At 48.7% G+C, this 22,182-nt stretch overlaps 1 protein-coding gene across 1 annotated transcript; it reads left to right on the top strand.

Moving 5' to 3' along the window:
• Positions 1-12,441: 12,441 nt before the first annotated feature.
• Tubb1 (tubulin beta 1 class VI) lies at positions 12,442-21,341 on the top strand. Its single transcript, XM_048441261.3, has 4 exons — positions 12,442-12,637; positions 17,750-17,858; positions 18,501-18,611; positions 18,743-21,341. The coding sequence occupies exons 1-4, from the start codon at positions 12,581-12,583 to the stop codon at positions 19,825-19,827; spliced, it is 1,362 nt and encodes a 453-aa protein (XP_048297218.1). The 5' UTR covers positions 12,442-12,580; the 3' UTR covers positions 19,828-21,341.
• The last annotated feature ends 841 nt before the right edge of the window (positions 21,342-22,182 follow it).

The raw sequence follows: 22,182 nt of genomic DNA, 5'->3' as shown, positions 1-22,182 counted from the left end.
ACATGGCTGCTTTGCTGCCTGCCTTTCCAGATCGCCCAGAATTTCAGCAGGACTCAAGCTGCTGGATACCTCCTGCCAGAGCAGAACAAGGTCTCACAGGCAGATTTGCGTCTCCCCAACAGCACAGTAGCTTGGGTCCCTGTCCCTATAAAGTGGTCGCTGAGGCATACACAGCCTGAATACTGGGATCTGTCTGTTGCTATCCTTCATCTTGGGAACTCATGTTGACCTTCCTCCTCCTCGAGGTGGTGGACAGGATGTTACGAATGAGGCCCCCCAAAACCCAGCGAGAAGTGTTCCAGTCTGAACCCCCTAAGGCAATTCTCCCCAGTGGTGACCCTGTATAGACCTTAGAGTCCCATAATTCTCTCTGGAGGAGGGAGAAGGAAATGCCATCTCCTTGCCTCCACGACAGGAGGGGACCCTAGATTTACAGGAGTCTTTGTGATTCTATGATGTCATCTGGGTAAGGTCTACTGAAGTGGGGAGGGATTGTTGCCTTGGGAGAAGACGATGGAGGCCAGCGATCCAGTTCAGTGTGAGAGGATGTACTTAGCATGTCCAAAGCCCAGATCATCCCTGGCACAAATAATGAGTAAATGAATGAACAGATTTAAAAAAAAATAAGTCTTATTTTTAATAACGTGTGTGTCTGTGTGTTACTTGTACATGTGAGTGCAGGTGCCCTTGGAGGCCAGAAAAGCACGCCCAACACCATGGAGCTGCAGTTACAGGCAGTTGTGAGCCGAGAGATGTGGGTACTGAGAACCCAATGCTGGTCCTCTGAAAGGGAAGCCTCTGAACTAATTAATTAATTAAAATGAAAGAAGAAAGGGATGGGAGAGAGGAGAGAGAGAGAGAGAGAGAGAGAGAGAGAGAGAGAGAGAGAACTGAAAACACTTGGTGATAGCAGTGTGTCACCCCCCCCCCCAGAAGCTAGCCAGGTCTTAGTGGTACAAAGTCCATGCACACATTCCAAGGCATTGCTAGCAGCTTGGAGTTAGCAGGCAGGCAGGCAGGTCCAGGACTGAACTCCTCTGTCTCCTGCAGGTTTACAGGCATCATGGTGTTGTACACATACACCCTCAGCTTACCAGCCCTTCCGGCCACGTAATGTCAGCAGCCTGGGGTGCTGTGAGCATGCTCTGGCATTATCCCAGCAAACCATGCACTTAGAAGCTATTTAGTTAACTCCGAAAGACCTGCCGTGAGGCTATGTGACCCTGTAGTCATGTAGTGCCCCAAACTTGGGAGGGTTCACTTTACCTTGGCCCCAGAAAATTGCATAGCAGGTATAATGATCTTAGTGTCACCTGCTTGGCAGGAGGTCACAGAGGCTAATAGGCACCCAGTCTTGCTCTCTAAGTCCTTGTCACAAGGTAGCATTTTCTCACTAAATGCTGCTTAAAGGGGTGGGTGATGTGAGATTCCCCTCTGTATACTGTATCATTGGTTAATAAAGGAACAGCTTTGGGCCTATAGCAGAGCTATAGGAGGACAGAGTTAGGCAGGGAAAACTAAACTGAATGCTGGGAGAAAGGAGGATTTAGGGAGACGCCATGGAGCTGCCGCTGGAGACAGACATGCTGAAACTTTGCTGGTAGGCCACGACCTCGTGGTGACGCACAGATTAATGGAGATGGGTTAAATTTAGATGTAAGAGTTAGCCAGTAAGAAGCTAGAGCTAATGGGCCAAGCAGTGACTTAATTAATATGGTTCCTGTGTGATTATTTCTGGGCTGAGAGGCCAGGAACCAACAAGCGGCCTCCTCCAACAAGTGGGGTAGGTGCTGCAATATTACAGGCTAGTGAGGTGTGACATCCTAGATGGGTTATTGAAGTTCGTTGGAGCCTCCCTAACCCAGAACTGGTGAGGTGAAGAGAAGAGAGGTAAGTGGGAAAGGAGGGGGTGGAGAGTCCTAGGGTTCAAGCCAAGAAGAAAATGCAGCCTCGACTCATTCTCCGTATGTTAGTTCAGCTCCTTGTGATGGGTCTGACTCAGGACGGCCAAGCTTGAATCTTAGTGCCACTTGGGTGGTACCAATTGCCCTGCACCTACAGTCAGACCCCACTGGCTGCCCCATTTTATCATTTTCTAAGTCCACGCTAGGGCAACCTTTCTTACGATTTTGTTGGTTTTGGTGTGTATGTCTGTGTTCTGTGGTAGGGACATTCACCAATCAAACTCCAATTTTACTGGGGCTGGCCCTTGAAGACCTTGGTCCTAAGGGGTCCTCTGAAGGGCACATGGATAAAGGGACATGATTGCTAGGACCTGGGAAGTGCTGGGCACGTGGTCTGCCTCTGCCCTGGTCCCGTGCACGCTGGAGGCTGAGTTCATTCTTCTCTCCCTCTCTCTCTCTCTCTCTCTCTCTCTCTCTCTCTCTCTCTCTCTCTCCAGACTCACTGGCCTGGCAGCGTGGAGCCACACAGCCTGAAAGGTGTGTTCCCTTTTGACAGCACTTCACGTGTCAGGGAGATCATTTTGGAGATTGTGATTCATCTTCTAATCTGGGCCTGAAAGGAAGGAGGCTCAGGGCAGGGCCTGCACCTTCCTGCCTTGGAGGCCCTACTTACCCACGTGTTGCTTCTAGCAGCTGTTTTATGAGCAGTCGTGTGTCTCTGCCACCCAGGCTTGGGGCACAGTTGAGCAGGTGTTCATGAACTGGGCATGTCTCCGGAAACTACCATACAGTTCTTTGCCTGAGTAGCTGGCTGCGTGCCCTGGGCTGTTCTCAGGTAACTGAATCATGCCAGTATCAGGTGTTCCCTGAGCAGGTAACTCCGTCCTTCTTCGAGTCTTCCTCCTGTTCTGAGTGGGAAGGGGTCGACAGATACATGAGAAGATGGTACTGCCAGTGAGGTCAGCGCTTAGCATGAGTCTCGGGGGTGCAGATATGAATCTGGGGGCGGGGGTTGTTGTTGTTGTTTTTTTTTAATATTCCATAAAGTCTCCTGGCAAACACATGATCCAAGGCCACAGACACAAAAGACTATTCATTTCTAAAAATAAGGTTGATTTTTCCCCCCTCGTCCTAATAAAGAACAACATGTGTATTTTTGAGTTAGGCCAGGGTCAGCCCACCTTCCTAAGCCTATGGGAGGGTGGACTAGGGTTCGTGCATAGCGGAGTGGCCTCAAGATCTTTTCTCTCCTTCTTCCTTTGTGTGGTAGTGTCTGGCTCCCACCCTGGCGGGCTGCACACACTTCCTATTATTGCGCATTCCTGAGTGGGGCCACATCCTGGAGACGGCGTTTGTTTTGATGGCTGCTGACAGTGTTCCAGGAGCAGACTGGTTCTGCAGGGCACCATGGCCTCCTCACCAGCCACAGGCCTCCTCTTTATCCCCTCGGTCAATGGCCAGAAGCCTCGTGCTAACTCACAGACATCCAGGCGGAGACGGCCTTCTGATCCGGTGGCTCAGCTTTGTCATGGACCCTATCACTGTCCCCAAGACTGTCTTGCTTCACATCCTGACCTGCTGTCGGTCGGCACACGCTTGCCGTGAAAGTAGCTTCCTGGAGTCACGTTCCTGGGGTTGGTTTCAAGGCCATTATTTCCGGAACACGCAGCCAGCAGCCGGGCACCTAATATATGTGTAGCTAACACGTGAATCCACCCTTGAGGTCTTTCAAAGCGGCACTTCATCTTTCGTGGGACACCAGCACCCATGGGGTGACACGGAGTCTGTGCCAGGCAGGCTTCTGCTTTCAGCCTGGGGTGGGGGATGGGGTCACAGAGAGGGACACTTGCATTCTGCCAAAGGAAGACTGAGAAAGTAGAATGTGCTCAGAGATGGTAACAGATCAGTGAGTAAGGACTTGAGTTCCAGCTCAGAATCCCCTCCTTAAACTCTGGCAATGCCGCCATACTTGCAATCCCAGTGCTGGGAAGACGGAGAGTGTCAGATCCCTAGGACTTGTTGATCAGTCAGCCTAGACTAATTGGCCAGTTCAAGGCCAACGAGAAACCTTGTTTCAGAAAACAAGGTAGATGGCACCTGACCTCCAAACACAGCTACACATGCACGCACACACACACACACACACACACACACACACACACCACACATAAGGCAGGGGGAGACTGAGAGACTGGGGTCGTTTGCAATTATTTTCTTATCCTATTATCTGGGACTGAATGATGAGGCCGCAGCCGTCATTTGTTCTGGAGGGAACCATGTGTATGCCCAGTTCAGCCTTGGTACATGGGAACAGTAGGATAAAGCCAAGAATGCCTGTTGGTGAGATCTCAGACGAGACATCAGACCACCAGGCCACAGGGAAAGTCCCTGCCACCTCCTAAGGCCACATGAGTACCTAAAGCCACTTGCACCTGGCCTGTCCATCACTCTTCACCCGGCTTCTCCATGCCTCTCCACGTTTCCCCACTTGGAGGATGTCTGGTGCCTGTCTCATGACAGCAATGCAAAGGTCAGCTTACTTCGTACAATGGCTAATCTTGGTTGTCTATTTGACAGACCTGGGCAGAGTAAACCTCAATGGAGGAGTTGCCACCCTCAGATTGGTCTGTGGGCATATCTATGACCCTTTTCTTGACTATTAATTAGTATAGAAAGGTCCAGCCCACCATGGGTGTCACAATCCAGGGAAAGGTGAGCTTGGACTCCAGGAAAAAAAAGAGCTGAACATGAGCCTGGAAGCAAGTCAGGAAAAGGTTCCTTCATGGTTTCAGCCTCAAGCTTCAGCCTTGAGCCCCTGCCTTAGGTTCTCTCGGCGATGGAGTATAATCTATAAAATGAAGTAGACTCCTTCTGCCCAAATTTTCTTTGGTCATGGTGTTTATCACAGCAAGAGAAACCAAACTAAGAGATCACAGTCGTCACTAGTTCAGGAGAATGGTTGAGGGGACCTGGAAGGGCGCAGTCTCCGGGGGAGGGGGGGCGCTGATTCGAATGCCATGTACAGAGGGCTGTTGGCAGTGGATGAAGGCTTTACTTGGAGAGGTTTGAAGAAAGGGCAGGATGCAGCTGTTCATCAAGGGACAGAGAAGCGTGCTGAGAGGACACAAGGCCCCCAGGATGTATGACTGCAAGTCCTATCACTTGCCTGTCTTCCGACACCATGGACTGAACCCTTGGCTGGAGTCTGAAGATCCACCAAGCTATGCTGAAGTTGGGGTGAGTCAGTTTCTTCCCCAACCCCCCACTTCTGGGCTGCACCTGAGAGAGAAAGCCCAGGCTCCTGTCAGCCTCCGAGTCCTTGGAGGGCAGGACCTTTTCTAAGGTCCCTCTGATGGTATCTGCTGAGTAAATAGATCTTTTCTGAAACGCACATGCCAGCTCAGCTCGCCCAGACAAACACCAGGCTTGAAGAACTCTATATTTTTGTTTGATTTTGGCTCCAGATGCTAATGGCTACGAGCTTATCTCTGTTCCCACCACAGATCATTGCTTATCAGCGACTGCACACCTCGGGAGACAGAAAGTGCAATTGAGAAGGCTCAAGATCCATTGCCTTCAGAATCACAGCAGGTCAGGGGAAGTGGGGTGTGTGTGTGTGTGTGTGTGTGTGTGTGTGTGTGTGTGTGTACACCTGTTCCCGTATCCTCATATGTCTGTCTGTTAGTGAGAGAAATCCTGGCTCAAGAGGCTGGTGTCAATGTCCCGAAGAGGTGGCCAGGTTTCTTCATGGTCTGTGACTGCAGGCCGGATGAGGAGGAGTGCAGCATGGGAGGAACACAGCATGGCATGAGCTCCACGGGCACTTCAGTTTCAGGGGAGCAAGATGCCAAGCTCCTCTGTAGAGCTGGGAAGCCATCCACATCCTCCAGTTCCTCTCTGGAACTTTCTTTTCAAGTTAGAGACACGCGGGGAAGCAGGGTGCAGTCGGAAAGGTGCTCGGTCCATCGGAGGGACTGCCCACACCTGCTAAGTCACCCGTCACGGCCTCTCCGATGGCATTCTCCTGCTAAGATGTTAGGAGGGTGGTTGGCTCCTGATTCACAAGCGAATGCTGTAATTCAACAGTCTTCTCTTAGTTCTTCATGGAACTTCCGTGACTTCCGAGTGGAGGATCCGGGGTGGGGGGTGGGTGGGTGAAGTCAGCAGGTGCCCCTGAGCATTGTTTCATTTGCCAAGCAGGAGTTGGGGAGTTTCCATCTGAGTCCTGGGGACAGCTCTGGGGTAGGGGGAAGTCTGAAAGTGGCTGATTGGGGGCTTCTGTGTGACTCTGGTGTTTCCTTATCTTCTTGGTTCCATTCCCATAATAGACCCCCAGAGTCATCCAGGAAAAGGTTTGCTCCGACTGATTTCCTGTGGCCTGCTGATTGTGGCAGCCCGAAGGGGAAGGTGTTGCCTGGGAAGGACTGACTGTCCCTGTTCAGGAATCTCAGTGCCTCTGCTTGGTGTCCTACCTCGCGTGCTAGAAAGAGCCCCCTGCTTCCGCCCTCTGTGCCCCAGAAGGACACCAGGTGAAGTTGTGCACTTGAGCTCAGTCATCGCTAACCCGCCCTCGTCATACTGCTTCCCAGGGGCCAGAGATGACTTTGCTATTCAGCACAGAGGGCCACCCTTCATCCCTCGCCACCGGGGTCACTTTCAGACAGGCGGGAGATCAGACCTGAGGGTGACGCCGTCCTCTCTGGGGACACTGCTCACCCACATCTTGAATGGGGCAGTTCTGTTGGCCTGAGACGTTGTCATATAATCACCCCTGGACTGGCAGATAACAAAGTGACAATGAAAAGCTCTCTTTCTGGGAGAACAGGTGTCTTCATGAGCAAGGAGCTGAGCTAAGACTCTCCTCTCTTCAGAAGTTCTATGTGTGCGTTCCTATCCCTGGCAATGTAACCCGGTGCCCTGGACCCTGAGCACCAGGGATGCCCATGAGGTTGCAGCCACAGGTGGAATCCACTCAGACAGCTGCACCCCATCCTCCAGGAGCACCTCTGAGTCGGTGGGGTCAATCTCACCACACTAACTGCTCCAAAGAGGCTGTGACTGTGAGACTGTTAATCCTGGTTTTGCAGATCAAGAAATTCTCAGCCAGGAGGGAGATGGGCCCCTGTCAGGGGCAGCTCTGAGGACCTGCCAGCCCTCTCCTGCCCAGCAGCTACCCCCTCCACCCTATCCTCTCTACAGCCTAGCATCCAAGGTTGAGCACTGGTCCGAGACTGAATAAACATTGCTGATGATACAGGAATCGGAGCAAACAAGCCTTCTCTTTTTGCCAGCTGCCCCATTAACAGAAAACCCTTTTAAGGGCCCATCTGGAAGCCAGGTTTTCCCCTCCCTGAGCAAACTGAGATGACCAAAAGGAATGCGCTCGAGAGAGGGCTGCTGTTGGGGGGACCCAAGCACACTGGGTCCTGGTCATACGGTGAAGAATGAACACATGGAGATCAAAAAGGGTTGCCTGAGCCAGCCTTGAGGTCCACACAGCAAGGCTGCACACAGCCACACGGGCCCCTTCCAAGGCTTCTGCGCAGAGGCCAGGGCCACCACAGACATGGCTTCCCACAATAGCTCTCTGTGCCTGGCTGTTCCCTGCCGAGCTGTGCTTGACAGCCAGGTTTCTTGGAACACCTTCCACCTTCAACTCAGACTACCTCTCGGTGTGGAGGGAAGTGTCCTTGAGCACCGAGTCCCTACAGCCACGCCAAGGGCACACTCCCAAATGAACATGTTAGGGGTTTTAAGGAAACCTGTCTTTCGGAGCTGGTTTGCTCTAACTCACCCAAGCTGTTCATGATCACCTGACAAGCGCTGCTGAGGTCCTGTTGTGTATCAAAGGGGTCTTAAAGTCCACATGAGACTAGCAACTCCACTGGCCAGGAGATATGGCCTGCATCTGAGTAATTAGCAAACAGCTGCCCATGGCCACTGCACACTCCTGAGCTCTGATCCTAAGGGTGTGTGGGGCTTTGAGGGCAAGCCAGCTGCTCTGAGCCATCAGGGTCCCGAAGACAAGAGGGAATTAAGAGTAAATAAGGAGGGAGGCTAGAGGGTGTGCTGGCTTCTGGATGGACCCTGTGTGTGCACTTATTTAGCTAATTATATTTTATAGATTGATTTCGTGTTGGGCGACACATGCCACAGTGCAAGTGAACATCAGAGGACAATGTGTGGGGGCTGGCTTTCTCTTTCCCGCATCTGAGGCTCTGGGGGTTGAGTTCAGCTGTCAATCATGATAAATGGATGGCACCTTCACCCACTCTTCCATTTCCCTGGTTCTTACTGCTTTGAGACAGGTCCTCACTATGTAGCCCAGGCTGGTCAGCCTCTAACTTGTGGTAATCCTCCTGTTTTAGCTTCCCCGGTTGATAAGATGACAGGTATGTGCCAACACACCAAGCTTGTGTGTGTGTTCCTTTCCTTTCCCCCCTTTTTATGTGCATGTGCATGGGGTTTCATGTATGTATATGCCTGTTTTTCTGTGTGTGGGTGCACAGGCATGTACCTGGATGTGGAAGCTTGCTGTTACTATCAGGAATCTTTCTCCATTGTCCTTCTACCTTGTTCATTGAGGCAGGGTCTCTCAGTCTAACCCAAAGCTCCCCCGCTGAGCTGGTCTCCCTGGCCAGCTTGCTCTGGAGTCCCCATCTCTTTCTTCTAAAGCTGGAAATACAAGTGGCTTTCCACACCACCTAACACCATGAGTTCTGAGGATCTGAGCTCCGGTCCTCTCATGCACGCAACAAGCTCTGTAACTTCAGAGCCATCTCTGCATCCTCTGCCGTCGTTAATGCGTAAAAGATGTGGAGAAGTGCATACAATTTTTTTATTGACATTTATTGAGCTCTACATTTTTCTCTGCTCCCCTCCATGCCTCTCCCCTCCCCCTTCAATCCTCCCCCAAGGTCCCTATGCTCCCAATTTACTCAGGAGATTTTGTCTTTTTCTACTTTCTGCTTCCCATGTAGATTAACTCTATGTAAGTCTCTCTTAGTGTCCTCATTGTTGTCTAAATTCTCTAGGAGTGTGGTTTGTAGGCTGGCTTTCTTTGCTTTATGTTAAAAAACTACCTATGAGTAAGTACATATAATAATTGTCTTTCTGTGTCTGGGTTACCTCACTCAAAGTAATATTTTCTAGCTCCATCCATTTTCCTGCAAAATTCAAGCTGTCATTTTTTTTCTGCTGTGTAGTATCCCATTGTGTAAATGTAACACATTTTCCTTATCCATTCTTCAGTCGAGGGGCATTTAGGTTGTTTCTAGGTTCTGGCTATGACAAACGAAGCTGCTATGAACATAGTTGAGCACATGTTCTTGTAGCACAATTGAGCATCCTTTGGATATATACCCAAAAGTGGTATTACTGGATCTTTGAGGAAGATTGTTTCCTACTTTTCTGAGAAATCACCACACTGACATCCAAAGGGGTTGCACCAGCTTGCATTCCCACCAGCAATGCAGAAGTGCTCCCTTTTCCCCACAACCCTCCAGCATAAGTTGTCCTCAGTGTTTTTGATCTTGGCCATTCTTACAGGTATAAGATGGAATCTCATAGTTGTTTTAATTTGCATTTCTCTGACGAATAAGGATGCTGAACGTTTTCTTAAGTGTCTTTCAGCCATTTTAGATTCGTCTGTTGAGAGTTCTTTGTTTAGGTCTGTACTCCATTTTTTTTATTGGATTATGTGATCTTTTGGTGTCCAATTTCTTGAGTTCTTTGTATATTTTGGAGATCAGACTTCTGTCTGATGTGGGGTTAGTGAAGATCTTTTCCCATTCTGTAGGCTGTCGATTTGTCTTGTTGACTATGTCCTTTGCTTTAAAGAAGCTTTTCAGTTTCAGGAGGTCCCATTTATTAATTGTTTCTCTCAGTGTCTGTGCTGCTGGGATTATATTTAGGAAGTGGTTCCCTGTGCCAATGCGTTCAAGTATACTTCCCACTTTCTCTTCTATGAGGTTCAGTGTGACTGCTTTATGTTGAGGTCTTTGATCCATTTGGACTTGAGTTTTGTGCATGGTAATAGATATGGATCTATTTTCATTCTTCTACATGTTGATATCCAGTTATGCCAGCACCATTTGTTAAATATGCTTTATTTTTTCCCATTTCATATTTTTTCTTCTTTATCAAAGATCAGATGTTCGAAGATGTGTGGATTGATATCCAGGTCTGCTGTTCGGTTCCATTGGTCCTCCTGTCTGTTCTTACGCCAATACCAGGCTGTTTTCAGTACTGTAGCTCTGTAGTAGAGTTTGAAGTCAGGGATTGTGATGCCTCCAGAAGTTCTTATATTGTACAGGATAGTTTTGGCTATCCTAGTTTTTTTGCTTCCATATGAAGTTGAGTACTGTTCTTTCGAGGTCTTTGAAGAATTTTGCTAGGATTTTGATGGGCATTGCATTGAAGCATATAAATTTTTACCTCCCGAGTTTGCACATTCTCTTTATCTTTGGGGGGCAGATGGTTGGGACAGGAGTGTCTGAGAATCATGTGGTCATTCAGGCTGCGAACTAGGCTCCAGAGCTGCAGAAACAAAGCCTGCACCAACTTTGCAGAGAGGCCCCTCTTCAGTGGTATCTTGATGGGTTTGCTCAGTGCCCCCTGCACATTCACTTCTGAGGTCACATTAGATAATTTGTACATGCTCCCTAGGGGAGTGTTTCCTGCCACTCGTGGGCCACTGCTTCACAGCCAAAGCCAAGACATAGAATGTGGACATGATATTCCACCCAAAATTCATACTTCACGTTTGGATAATGTTGGCAATCCTAAGATCTCTCATCACGACAGCTCCGCCTCTGGCCATGGAATGCCACTGGGATTGGGGTCCTGGAATGGGTGCCTTGGTCAGAATGAAGAACGGTGCACTTGACCTGACCCTCTGGAGACAAGGTCATTCACAGGGTTTCTCTTTGGTTTGGTTCCCAGGCCTTTCCAAGGACTGATTCAAATATTGTGGAGAAAGAGGCTATCCTCCTGTCTTTCCCCCATTAGTCATTTGGCCATGCATTGGGGCCCCATGAAGCCTGAAGAAAGTTCCTTGGAGACAGTCCTGCATGGGCCCTTGGGAAATAGAGTGTCAAGGTTGATCCCACTCATTGTCACTAGTCTGACGCAGCAAACCATCCACTTCTAGCCTTGAACCCAGCATTGTCCTCCCTTAGGTTCATACCCTAGAAGGTGGCTTCTGTGGTCTGTCACATCATCAGGTTTCTGACGACCAATCTCTGGAAAAGGGACTGGGGGGGAATTTGAGACTAGGTAGCCCACTTGAACTCACTATGTAACCGAAGGTGATCTTGAACTTCTGGTCCTCCTGCCTACACTTGCATGTGCTAGGATTATGGAGATGAACCACAGGCTTGGTTCATGCAGGGCTGGGAACTAACCCAGCTTTTATGCACAATAGACAGCACACCACCAGACTGAACCCTCTGTTGCTCCAGGTCCATGTTTCTCTCCTAACGGCGGTGTGTTTCCGTTTAGAAGATGGACTTTATTTTTGACTGTGTCTGGGGAGGGAGAGAGGGTGCTGTGTGTGCATGAGTGCAGGAGCCCTCGGAGGCTGAAGGTTGGAGTCCCTGGAGCTGGGGTTACAAGTGGTTGCGAGCTGCCTGACATGGGTGCTGGGAACCAAACTTCAGTCCTCCTCTCTAGACAAAAATACCGATTTCTTGAACTCTTTTTTTTTTTTTTTTTCCCCAAGACAGGGTTTCTCTGTAGCTTTGGTGTCTGTCCTGGAACTAGCTCTTGTAGACCAGACTGGCCTTGAACTCACAGAGATCTGCCTGCCTCTGCCTCCCGGGTGCTGGGATTAAAGGCGTGTGCCACCACCACCCAACGATTTCTTAAACTCTTAAGAAGTTTGTGTCACCTTCTCAGCTCTGGTCAGGTTTAGAGAGAAAAGCTTCATTTTTTGACCATTTTACTGCAATAAGTACTAGCTACTTTCACCGTTTATTTTATTTTGATTCATGTGTGTCTGCCCCATGGCACGTATAGGGAGGTCAGAAGCCAACTCAAAGGAGTCGGTTCTCTACACTATGCAGTATTCAGGGATTGGACCCCGGCTTGGTGGCAAGTGCCTTTGCCCGAGAAACCACCTGGTCAGGCTGGAACTCTTTCTGACTGTTGAGTTGGTAATTTAAGGAGGAAAAGTTCTGATGTTTCCAAGGTCACCTTAGTGCTGAGGTTGGTTCCCAAGGTGTTCTGTAGACAACACTGCTGAAGATGGTAGGACGTGCCACGGACAGGCGAAATGATGACTTGGGTAGGGAAAGCCCTTTGGGGGTGGCTCCCGGCTGCCCACCATTCAGCCATAACCCACGGATGGGACCCCACATAGCCCAAGGCTGCTGAGACCAGGTCTGTGAGACCGGCTAGTTCTAGGTTCCGCACAAAGGAAGCCTCAGTCCAACTCTTATCGAGGAAGTGACTGGGCAGAGCTCAGGACAGACAAGCACTCCTCTTACCATGACTGTGGAAAACAGGGAAGGCCTGGGGAGGGGCCTTCAGCCAGACACCCCCATAGGCCAATTGGGAGAGCAGCTGGGGTGGGCTGGTCCCACCAGGGCCATGAAAGAAACTGCACCCAGCTCTCCCTGACAATCCAGGCTCTCCCACACTCTGAGACCTGACTAACCCTTGGGTTCAAGGCAACGATGCGGGAAATCGTGCACATTCAGATTGGCCAGTGCGGCAACCAGATCGGATCTAAGGTGGGTAAGACCAGAGCAGTTGGCCACAGGTTGCAGCCAAACCAACAGATGCCCAGGTTCCCAGGAGGACGAGGAGGCCTAGCGGGTTTGCAGATACTTGTTAAATAGAAAGCTTATTAAACAAGGTCTTTTAGCAAAACCATTAGAGCTAGAGTGTTAATTAATGTTAATTTTGCCTGTAATTGGTGTGTAAATGGGTATGGGAGCCATTTTGCTTTTAGCATTTTAGAAATGAGCTTTCCACATCTAAAACCAGTGATTTCTTTCAAGAGTTTTCTGAAGCTTTTTGGGAATTTTTCTTAATTTAAAATTGTGTTTATTATAATTTGTGTGTGTGGTGTGTGTATGTGTGGTATGTAGGTGTTGTGTGTGGTGTGTATGTAACGTATTGTTGTGTGTGTGTGTGGTGAGCGTGTGTATGTATATGTGCGGTGTGTGTGGTATGTGGTGTTTGTGTGGTGGATATGTGTGTATGTGGTGTGTGTGTGGGGTGTATGTGTATGTGTGATGGATGTATGTGGTATAACGTGTGTTGTGTGTATACATGTGGTGTGTGTGTGGGGGTGTATGTGTATGTGTGATGGATGTATGTGGTATAGCGTGTGTTGTGTGTATACATGTGGTGTGTATGTGTGTGTGTGTGTGTGTGTGTGTGTGTGTTCAGGTATGGTGCCCCAGAATGCATGTGGATGCCGGAGGACCATTTTCTCAGTTGCTCCTCTTCTTCCACAGGGGTCTTAAGATGGAGCTCAGGTCCCTAGGTTTGACAGCTCCTTTACCTGGAGAGCCATCTACAAAGCAGTGTTTAAAACTGCCCATATTACGATCTGGATTGTTTATCTGGGACCTGGGTGCAGTCGCTGCTGAAGCAGGTTCTCTGCTTTCACCCCAGGGGTTGAACTCAGCGAGCTTGGTGGCCAGCATCTCTATCCTGCTGAGTCCTCTTGGAAGGTTTGGTTTGGTTTTTGTCAATACCCTGTCACTGTGATGCCTTCCGTCTCCCAAATGTTCTTTTCAAAATTTACTCTTTGGCAATTTTAAATTTAATTAATTAATTTGGTTTTTCTAGATGAGTTTTCTGCCTGGTTGTCCTGGAACTAGCTTTGTAATCAGCCTGGCCTCAAACTCAGAGGTTCATCTGCCTCTGCCTCCTGAGTGATGGAATTAAAGGCATGCACCACCACTACCTGGATTATTTTTGGGCAATTTTATACATGTATATATTGATCAGATCCACCCCTACCTCCTACCACTATCCCTGGATACTGTGTAATACACCCATCTACTACCCCCTTCTCTCTGTCTCTGTCTCTGTCTCTGTCTCTCTCTCTATCTCTCTCTCTCTCTCTCTCTCACACACACACACACACAAACAAACACACACACATACACACATGGTTTTATAACTCACTGAGTCCAGTCAGTTCTGTCCACTGATCTATTAACGAATCTCGGCTTGATTTTGTACTGGTCATCACAGATTCTATGAATTTGAATGTAATAGTCACGCTGTGTCTAGAAGACATTTCCCAGTATCCTTCTCCACCCTCTGGTTCCTTATCCACCTTCTTTCTGCCCCTTCTTTCTCAATGGTCTCTGAGCCATGGGTAGGCTGCGGTCCATACTTATGTTACAAAGAAAACTTAAATGCAATAGAAAATTAAAGAGGCAAACACTAAACATGGAGAGAAGTGATTAGAATATTCTGGCATGTAAGTGAGTTTTCCTCTCTACCCTGCCTTCCTCCTGTGCTGTTCTGAGTGAGGTTCTTGACTCCTTCCTTCCCTTGGAGACACCAGGAAGGCAGGCTCTGACAGTCAAGATTGCCACTCTGAATTTTAAGATCAACAACAGATCTGCAGCACCTATGGAGAGAGCTCCCTGTGTTGCTTTGAAATTACTTTCATGTGTATGAATTATGTGTTTCAAGCCACTGCTGTGAAGGGTCTTTGTTCCTTCCAAGCAGTATCACTAACAATAGTCAAAAGTGGGACCAGCAGCCAGCAAGATGGCTCAGTGGTTAAAGATGCTTGCTGCCAAGCCTAATGACCTGAGTTCGATCCTTGAGACCTGTGTGATAGAAAGAGAATTGATTCCTACGAGCTGCACTCTGATCTCCACTTGTGTGCTGTGGCAATGTGTGCCCCCCACCCACAGGACAAACAAACAAATCAGTGTAAATAACACATTGCAAAAGCAGGGAATCCCCAGGTACCCACCTGCTGTAAGAACAGGTGAAGCCATAGTACTCTATTCATTATCCTAATTATATTATATATATATATTATATATCATACTGTAAGAACAGTGAAGCCATAGTTCTCTACTCATTATCCTACTATTTTATTATAATGAAACATTATAGAGCTTTAAAAATTAAACCTTTGGGTGTGGTAGGACATATGTTATGAAAATTTTTCTTCTTTGCCATTTTTTGCATGCAAATTCAGTCATATTGACTATATTGTGTAACCTTCAAAATATCTTTCGACTTATAAAATGGAAACTCTGCCCTGTTGAAACTTGACTTCATTCTTGTCTTGTTCCCTTCCCTGACAGCTGCCCTTCAGGTCTTTGTGCGTGTCTGCCCTTCTAGACACCTTGAGTAGATCCATGTGACAGCAGTCTTGGGGTCCCCTTTATTTTGAGCTGAGCAATGTGTATGAACCATGTAGTGTTTAGCCGAGGAATGGACGTTGCCAGCTACCGTATGGAACACAGCTGTGAAACACTAGAGAAGGCTCTTTTGGTTTTTCTAATTTTATTTATCTACTTTTACATTTTTATTCAGATTTATATTATATCTTGAGTATCTTCCTCCGCCCCTACCCCATTTATCCCTTATTCCCCCTGTCAGTATCTTAAGTATACATGCCTGATTTTATATGACTATATAAACTCCAGGACACAGCAATGAGAGAAAACATGCAAGACTTGTCTTTGGAGACTAACTTAGTCCTCTTAATACAATGGTCTCTAGTTTCGACCATTTTCCAGAAAAAGATAAAACTTTGTTCTTTGTGGCTGAAAAGAAAATCCCACTGTGTATAGCCACATTTCCTGTATCCAACACTCTACTCAGGGACTGGCCGGTTGATCCCTTTACTCAACTGCCATAAACATCACAGTCTGCAAAGAGGAGCAAGCATCTCTGTACTGTGTTGGCATGGAGGCCTTTGGTTGAAGGAACACCCAGGAAAGCTGGAGTTGGGTTGTCTTTAATGGAAGGTCTTTGAGTCTGGGGCAAACGCTGTCACTGAGTCAGACCGTCATAACCAATAGAGAAATGGGGTGGGGAGGGCTCAGGGAGACTGCTCTGACCTTAGGTGATAGGGTGGAGAGAGGCCCTGGGGAGGAAGGGCGGGAAGGATAGGGATCAGCAACTCCCGCTGCCTTCGGGATTGTGCCATCTGGTGGCTGGAGTCCTGGTCATGACTTCGTGTGGGACCTATAAGAATGTTAGGGAATGTTCTAGACTGAGGAGATGGCTTAACTGGTAAAGCTCTTGTCATGGAAGCAAAAAGACCTGAATTTAGGTCCCAAACACGCACATCATGAGAGTCATGTATGCAACCCCCTGCTTGGGGGACGCAGAGGCAGGCAGCTCTTTGGAGCTTGCTGTCCTGACGGCCTGATCAAGTCAATGAGTTTCCAATTCCATGAACAGCCTTGTCTTTAGAAGTAAGGTGAAGAGTGAGGGAGCTGCCAGATCTCGACGTCTGGCCTCCGCATGCATGTCCACGCAGTGTGTGTCCACCCACAGGCACATGTAGGCACAATCATGAGCACATACACACAGTGACAAGACAGTTCCTCTGAGCTGTCTCGTCTTCCTACTTCCTCTTCTACTCTTCACAGCCCATTAGAGCCCGGCGCTGTTCTGTTAAGATCGTGGCTGAGGCCGAGGTGCTGTTTACAAAGTCGGCTTGGGAAAACACCCTTGGAGATTTAGACTCAAGGGAAGGTGTTTTTATTGCACTTTAATATGAGAGCTTTTCAGAATGCTCTAATGAGACCATCCTAGTAATCTTCTCTGTATTAATAAATGCTGTGGGCCAGCAAGATGGTTCAGTGGGTAAAGGGGCTTGCCGCCAAGCCGGATGGCCTGAGTTACATTCCCAGGGCCCGCATGGTAGAGAAAATGGACAACCACTGGCTGCTTCTGCACACATCAGCAAACATGCGTGCACACTGAATGAATAAATGAATGAATGAATGAAGTGATAAAATGATGTTCTCAGCAGGGTGTGATGGTGCATGCTTTCAATTCCAGTACTTAGGAGGCGCAGGCAAGCGGATCTGTGAGTCTGAGGCCAGCCTGGTCTACTGAGTAAGACTGTATCTCAAATGCTGTATGCATGATTGGGTACATAGGGTGTTCCAAACAGCTCCAAGACATCAGCTATGCAGGATTCTGAATTAGGAGTATGTCCGACAGTCAAATCCTATTATATCAGGTTGTGTGGGCAGGCCCTGGTTATGGACTTCTGAAGTGAAGTTCATGGAAAAAAAAAATCCCCAAAGTGAAAGGAGACACCATTGTGAAATGAAATAAGAACTCAGTTTGTTTTCATTTCCTGGGATCGGCACTTCTCCGGTTCAGACCACGGCAAGGGGAAGTTTAAGCTCCCTCATCTGAAGTGAGATTCTAAAAGGACCGGCTATAATGCACCGGGGTTAATAGCAAAATCCAATTTAATGTGCTTGACATTTCGCTCCAGGATTTCAGATAGACCTAAAGCACAGCCTTCATAGTCACACTTAATGGAGGCAAGAAGAGGAAGAACGAGAAGGAAGTGTTGGGCAGGCTCAGGCAGTCCCCAGAGGAGCAACATCTTCACGGGAGCCATCCTACCCTTTCATTTAATTTTTTTCTTATTCAGTCTGTTTATTTATTTGTGTGTATCTGTGTGTGTGTGCTTGCAAGAAAGGGTACATATGCCATGGTGTGTGTGTGGTAGTCAGAGAACAGTTTGTGATAGCTGGTTCTCTCCTTCCACCAGGTGAGATTCCAGGGATTGAACTTGGGTCCTAAGGCTTGGTGGCGAGCCCCTCTGTTGACTGAGCTGTCCCGGTGGCTCTCTGAGCTGATTTCTCTCCTTCTGCTTACAGTTCTGGGAGGTGATCGGAGAAGAACATGGGATTGACTATGCTGGGAGATACTGTGGGGCCTCTGCCCTGCAACTGGAGCGAATCAGCGTGTACTACAATGAAGCCTACGGTAGGTAGCGTTGGCCGCTGGGCTGGCCTATCCTCTGGGGAGCATGGGCAGAGGAAATGGTCCAAGTGTGAAAGACTGAAGTCCCAACATGAAGTTGGCAGATAGGCAGGGCCACAGAACCTAGATAGCGGGTGCCCCACTCCAGTGCAAGGGGCAGAATGGGGTGCAATCACCCATGCTAGTTAGTCATTCCCCACGGGAAGAGTGGAAATCCATGTTCTTAGTGAAACACAGTAATGAGAGAAGCGGAGTTTTAAAAAGCTATTTTTTACAGACCTGTGTCATGGTAGTCTGGGTCAGGTATGATCAGGTATGGATATTAAAATGTCTACCTACCAGACTTTGCATGGGAGGCCTTACCCTTTCTGAGGAGTGGATGGGAGGTTGGTTGCCTGGGGGGATGGCAGGATGGGGAGCATGAAGAGGTGAGGGAGGGGGAAATGTGGTTAGTATGTAAAATGAAAAAAACCTTTTAAATAATTTTTTTTAAAAAAAACAACAAAGAATAAAATGTCTACTTACCAAAGGCCTTCTTCTAGAATACTGACGGTTTTTGGTCAGTGCCCCAAGGATCCATTTTGAGGAAACATCAACTTTTAGAAAAACCACCATGTGCTGAGCTGTTCCTTTTAATCCGCACAGGTAAAAAGTATGTACCCCGAGCTGTCCTTGTGGACCTGGAACCTGGGACGATGGACAGCATCCGGTCCAGTAGATTAGGGGCCCTCTTTCAGCCTGATAATTTTGTTCATGGTAGGTTTTGTTTGTTTGTTTTTTGTTTGTTTGTTTACCAGAAGCTTCTACCAGGAAGAGTTGAGGTTGCCTTGTGGTGGCCCCCTGCTCACCTCACCTTTCCCCTTCTGGTCCTTCTCTCCCGGTCCTAGGTAACTCAGGAGCTGGTAACAACTGGGCCAAGGGCCACTACACAGAGGGAGCCGAGCTGATCGAGAATGTCCTGGATGTGGTGAGGCGGGAGAGCGAGAGCTGCGACTGCCTGCAGGGTTTCCAGATCGTGCACTCTCTGGGTGGGGGCACCGGCTCAGGCATGGGCACCTTGCTCATGAACAAGATCAGGGAGGAATACCCAGACCGGATCCTTAACTCCTTTAGCGTCATGCCGTCCCCCAAGGTGTCAGACACGGTGGTAGAGCCCTACAACGCCGCGCTGTCCATCCACCAACTGATTGAGAACACAGATGCCTGTTTCTGCATCGACAACGAGGCACTCTACGACATTTGCTTCCGCACCCTGAGGCTGACGACACCCACCTACGGCGACCTCAACCACCTGGTGTCCTTGACCATGAGTGGCATCACGACCTCGCTACGCTTTCCCGGCCAGCTCAACGCGGACCTGCGCAAGCTGGCGGTGAATATGGTGCCCTTTCCTCGTCTCCACTTCTTCATGCCGGGTTTTGCTCCACTCACGGCCCAGGGCAGTCAGCAGTACCGAGCCCTCTCAGTGGCTGAGCTCACCCAACAGATGTTTGATGCCCGCAACATCATGGCCGCCTGTGATCCTCGCCGTGGTCGCTACCTGACTGTGGCTTGCATCTTCCGGGGGAAGATGTCCACTAAGGAAGTAGACCAACAGCTGCTGTCAGTGCAGACGAGGAACAGCAGCTGCTTCGTGGAGTGGATTCCCAACAACGTCAAGGTAGCTGTGTGTGACATCCCACCCCGCGGGCTGAACATGGCAGCTACCTTCCTGGGTAACAGTACAGCCATTCAGGAGCTCTTCACCAGGGTCTCTGAGCACTTCTCCGCCATGTTCAGAAGGAGAGCTTTTGTGCACTGGTACACCAGCGAAGGGATGGACATAAGTGAATTTGGGGAAGCTGAGAGTGATATCCATGACCTGGTATCTGAGTACCAACAATTTCAAGATGTCAAAGTGGGGCTGGAGGACAGCGAAGAGGACAGGGAGGAAGAGGAGCCGGGAATGGAGGCAGAAGATAAAGAACATTAGCCAGGAGAGAGGCTACAGGGCAGCCATTTTCAATAATTTCTACAAAGATCTGTGGCTGTCCTGAAGCCCTTGGAGCCTGTCCTCATCTTGGCACAGCCAAGGGGTGGGACAACAGGTGTATGTTGGTAGTGACAGTTGGGAGTGCCAGGGCCTTTGCCCAAAGTTCCTTCTCTTTAAGCAGCAAGTGAATTGACTGTAGTGAGCCCATTTATTTTTTAGTAGCTATAGGTAGACACCCAGATGAAGCTTGCTAGGAGTCCTTTGCAGCTGATGGTCCCTCTCCAACCCTTTAGCAGCACTGTTGGGTACCCAATAACCAGGGCAGCTCTGAGTCCCCCTTTGGGAAGGCTCAGGGCCAAGGGAAGTGTGAGTCCGCCTCCATGATTGCACTGTGTAAACCTTATGTGCTATTCGACAGACTGGCTGGAAAAAGACAAAGGGAAGCCAGAGCAGGCATGCTCCTCCTCTCAGCTCCCGCTGTCCAAAAGACTAGAGAAACAAAACATTCCCGTCCTCAGACCCTGGTCTCCCAGTTACTGGCTCCTAACGTATTTCCCTGTGTTTCTCATTAGAACTAGATGCCAATGTTCACTAATGACTGTCCTGGTTTTCCTCCCAAAGGCTGTCTGTAGACACTCATTTCATTCCCCTCAGCAGTCACCCCTGCAGCTCCTGTTCAGCCTCTCCATTCTCTGGGAAAGGGCCCGAGTCATGCTTAGCAACCATTTGGATGCAGGAACGTAGCCGCAATGCCACAGTGTCCTCCTTGGTGACAGCGGACATGGTCTCATTAGCGAACTTTATAGTTCAGATTAATTTGCAGAAGTTGCCATGGACATTTGCAGGATGACACAGCTTTAACCACTGCAGCTGTAATCTCATATCTCAACAGGACTGAACACACAGGAGCCCAGGCAGCCTTCCGTAACCTCTTGGCTGTAGTTCACCTAGGTCTGAGGTGCCTGTGGTCTCAGTGGTCTGCACTTGTCACGGAGGAGCTCTTTGATCTCTCCAAAGGGAATTATTTGCATGAAAGTGGGTCCTAGTGTCTTGGTTTGTCCCTGCGGTGCTGGGGATGGAACCTAAGGCCTTGTTACCAGCTACTCTTGGGCCTGTTTATAACCAATACTAAATTGGCAGGTGGGCGGCACTCTCTTCATTTAGGCACCGGGAAGAAATAATTACAGTTCACAGCAAGAGAAATCAGGCCCCATTGTTGGTGTGACTGACCAGGCTCCTGTTTATTTTAAATACTTTCCACTCTGGTATGGATTGAGAGGTACAGGCATTAGTGAGATCTGCACCTCCCCATTCTTCCTTAGATGCTAACAAGACTCACAGCCCACCACTCTGCAGGAGTCTGCTGCAGGCTTCCCGGGATGCCTTCATTCTAACCTGCGGAAGGCAATCACACAGATGCAAAAAGAGGCCTAAATTCTAACTTTTTAAAATTTATGACTGTTTATACTTGTTCATTATGTCATTAAAGTGTGAATAAATTCCATTTTAAATGACCAAGTCATTTTATCTCTGACTCAGCAAACCCCTTCTCTTGGAGTTTGACCACTCAGGCTGACGTATCTCACCTAACTGTTCTAATGGCACAAAGAGATTAAAGTGCCAACTGACGAAAAGTCCAGGGACACCTGGTCTCTTCAGTGGTATGGTTGCCACGGTGACATCTGTGTCGCTGAAATCAGCAGGAGTCGGAAGATTTCAAAGCTCTCTGGATCCCTCTGCTCTGACACCACCAGTTAGGAACAGACCTGTGTCTGGCTGGAGATACCCCACCAAGGTGCTGGACCTGAGTTTACTTCATCTGTGTTGCCTTAGTATTTAATCTTATTAGATCAGACTCTTAGGATCTTTGACGGACAGTCATTTGGTTACTTCAATCCTTGCCCCAAGTCTCATCTCTAGCCACCCCAATGGTTCCCTGAATAAATTACTGCCAAAGCTGGGAATCCTTTAGCCCTTTATTAGTTAGCCTGGTTATCCTATGGCCCACGAGTCAGCTGTCCCACCGCTGGTGATGGGAGCTGCTTTTTGGGACCTTAATCTCGGAGAAGGTGGTAAAACTAAGCGCTCTAAGTTTTTAATATCAGGACTTCAGCAGATGCCACTGCTCCTAACCTTTCAGGACCACTACCGTCCCATTTGGTTAATGTCCCTCCTTAAGCACCCCGTGCTGAGAGTCCACTGAAACCCATAGGGGAACTGTGTGAAGACTGGAAGCAGTCAGTCCCCAGGAGCCGAGGGCAAAGACACTTTCTCTGTCTTCAGCCTCATGTGACCTGAAACACGGATTCTAGCCATTTCATTTCTCTGCTCTCTAGAAAGTTACAATGTACGGTC

The sequence above is a fragment of the Myodes glareolus genome, chromosome 10 (genome assembly GCF_982192425.1).
Source record: "Myodes glareolus chromosome 10, mMyoGla1.1, whole genome shotgun sequence".
Taxonomy (NCBI): Eukaryota; Metazoa; Chordata; class Mammalia; order Rodentia; family Cricetidae; genus Myodes; species Myodes glareolus.
The sequence above is the reverse complement of the archived record's forward strand: the minus strand, read 5'-3'. Positions and strand labels throughout refer to the sequence as shown.

Bases quoted from the DNA above. Each gene is read 5' to 3' on its own strand.
- Tubb1 (XM_048441261.3), top strand. From the start codon at position 12,581: ATGCGGGAAATCGTGCACATTCAGATTGGCCAGTGCGGCAACCAGATC. The intron at 17,859-18,500 runs GTAGGTAGCGTT...TAATCCGCACAG, and splicing joins GTACTACAATGAAGCCTACG to GTAAAAAGTATGTACCCCGA. The intron at 18,612-18,742 runs GTAGGTTTTGTT...TCCCGGTCCTAG, and splicing joins GCCTGATAATTTTGTTCATG to GTAACTCAGGAGCTGGTAAC.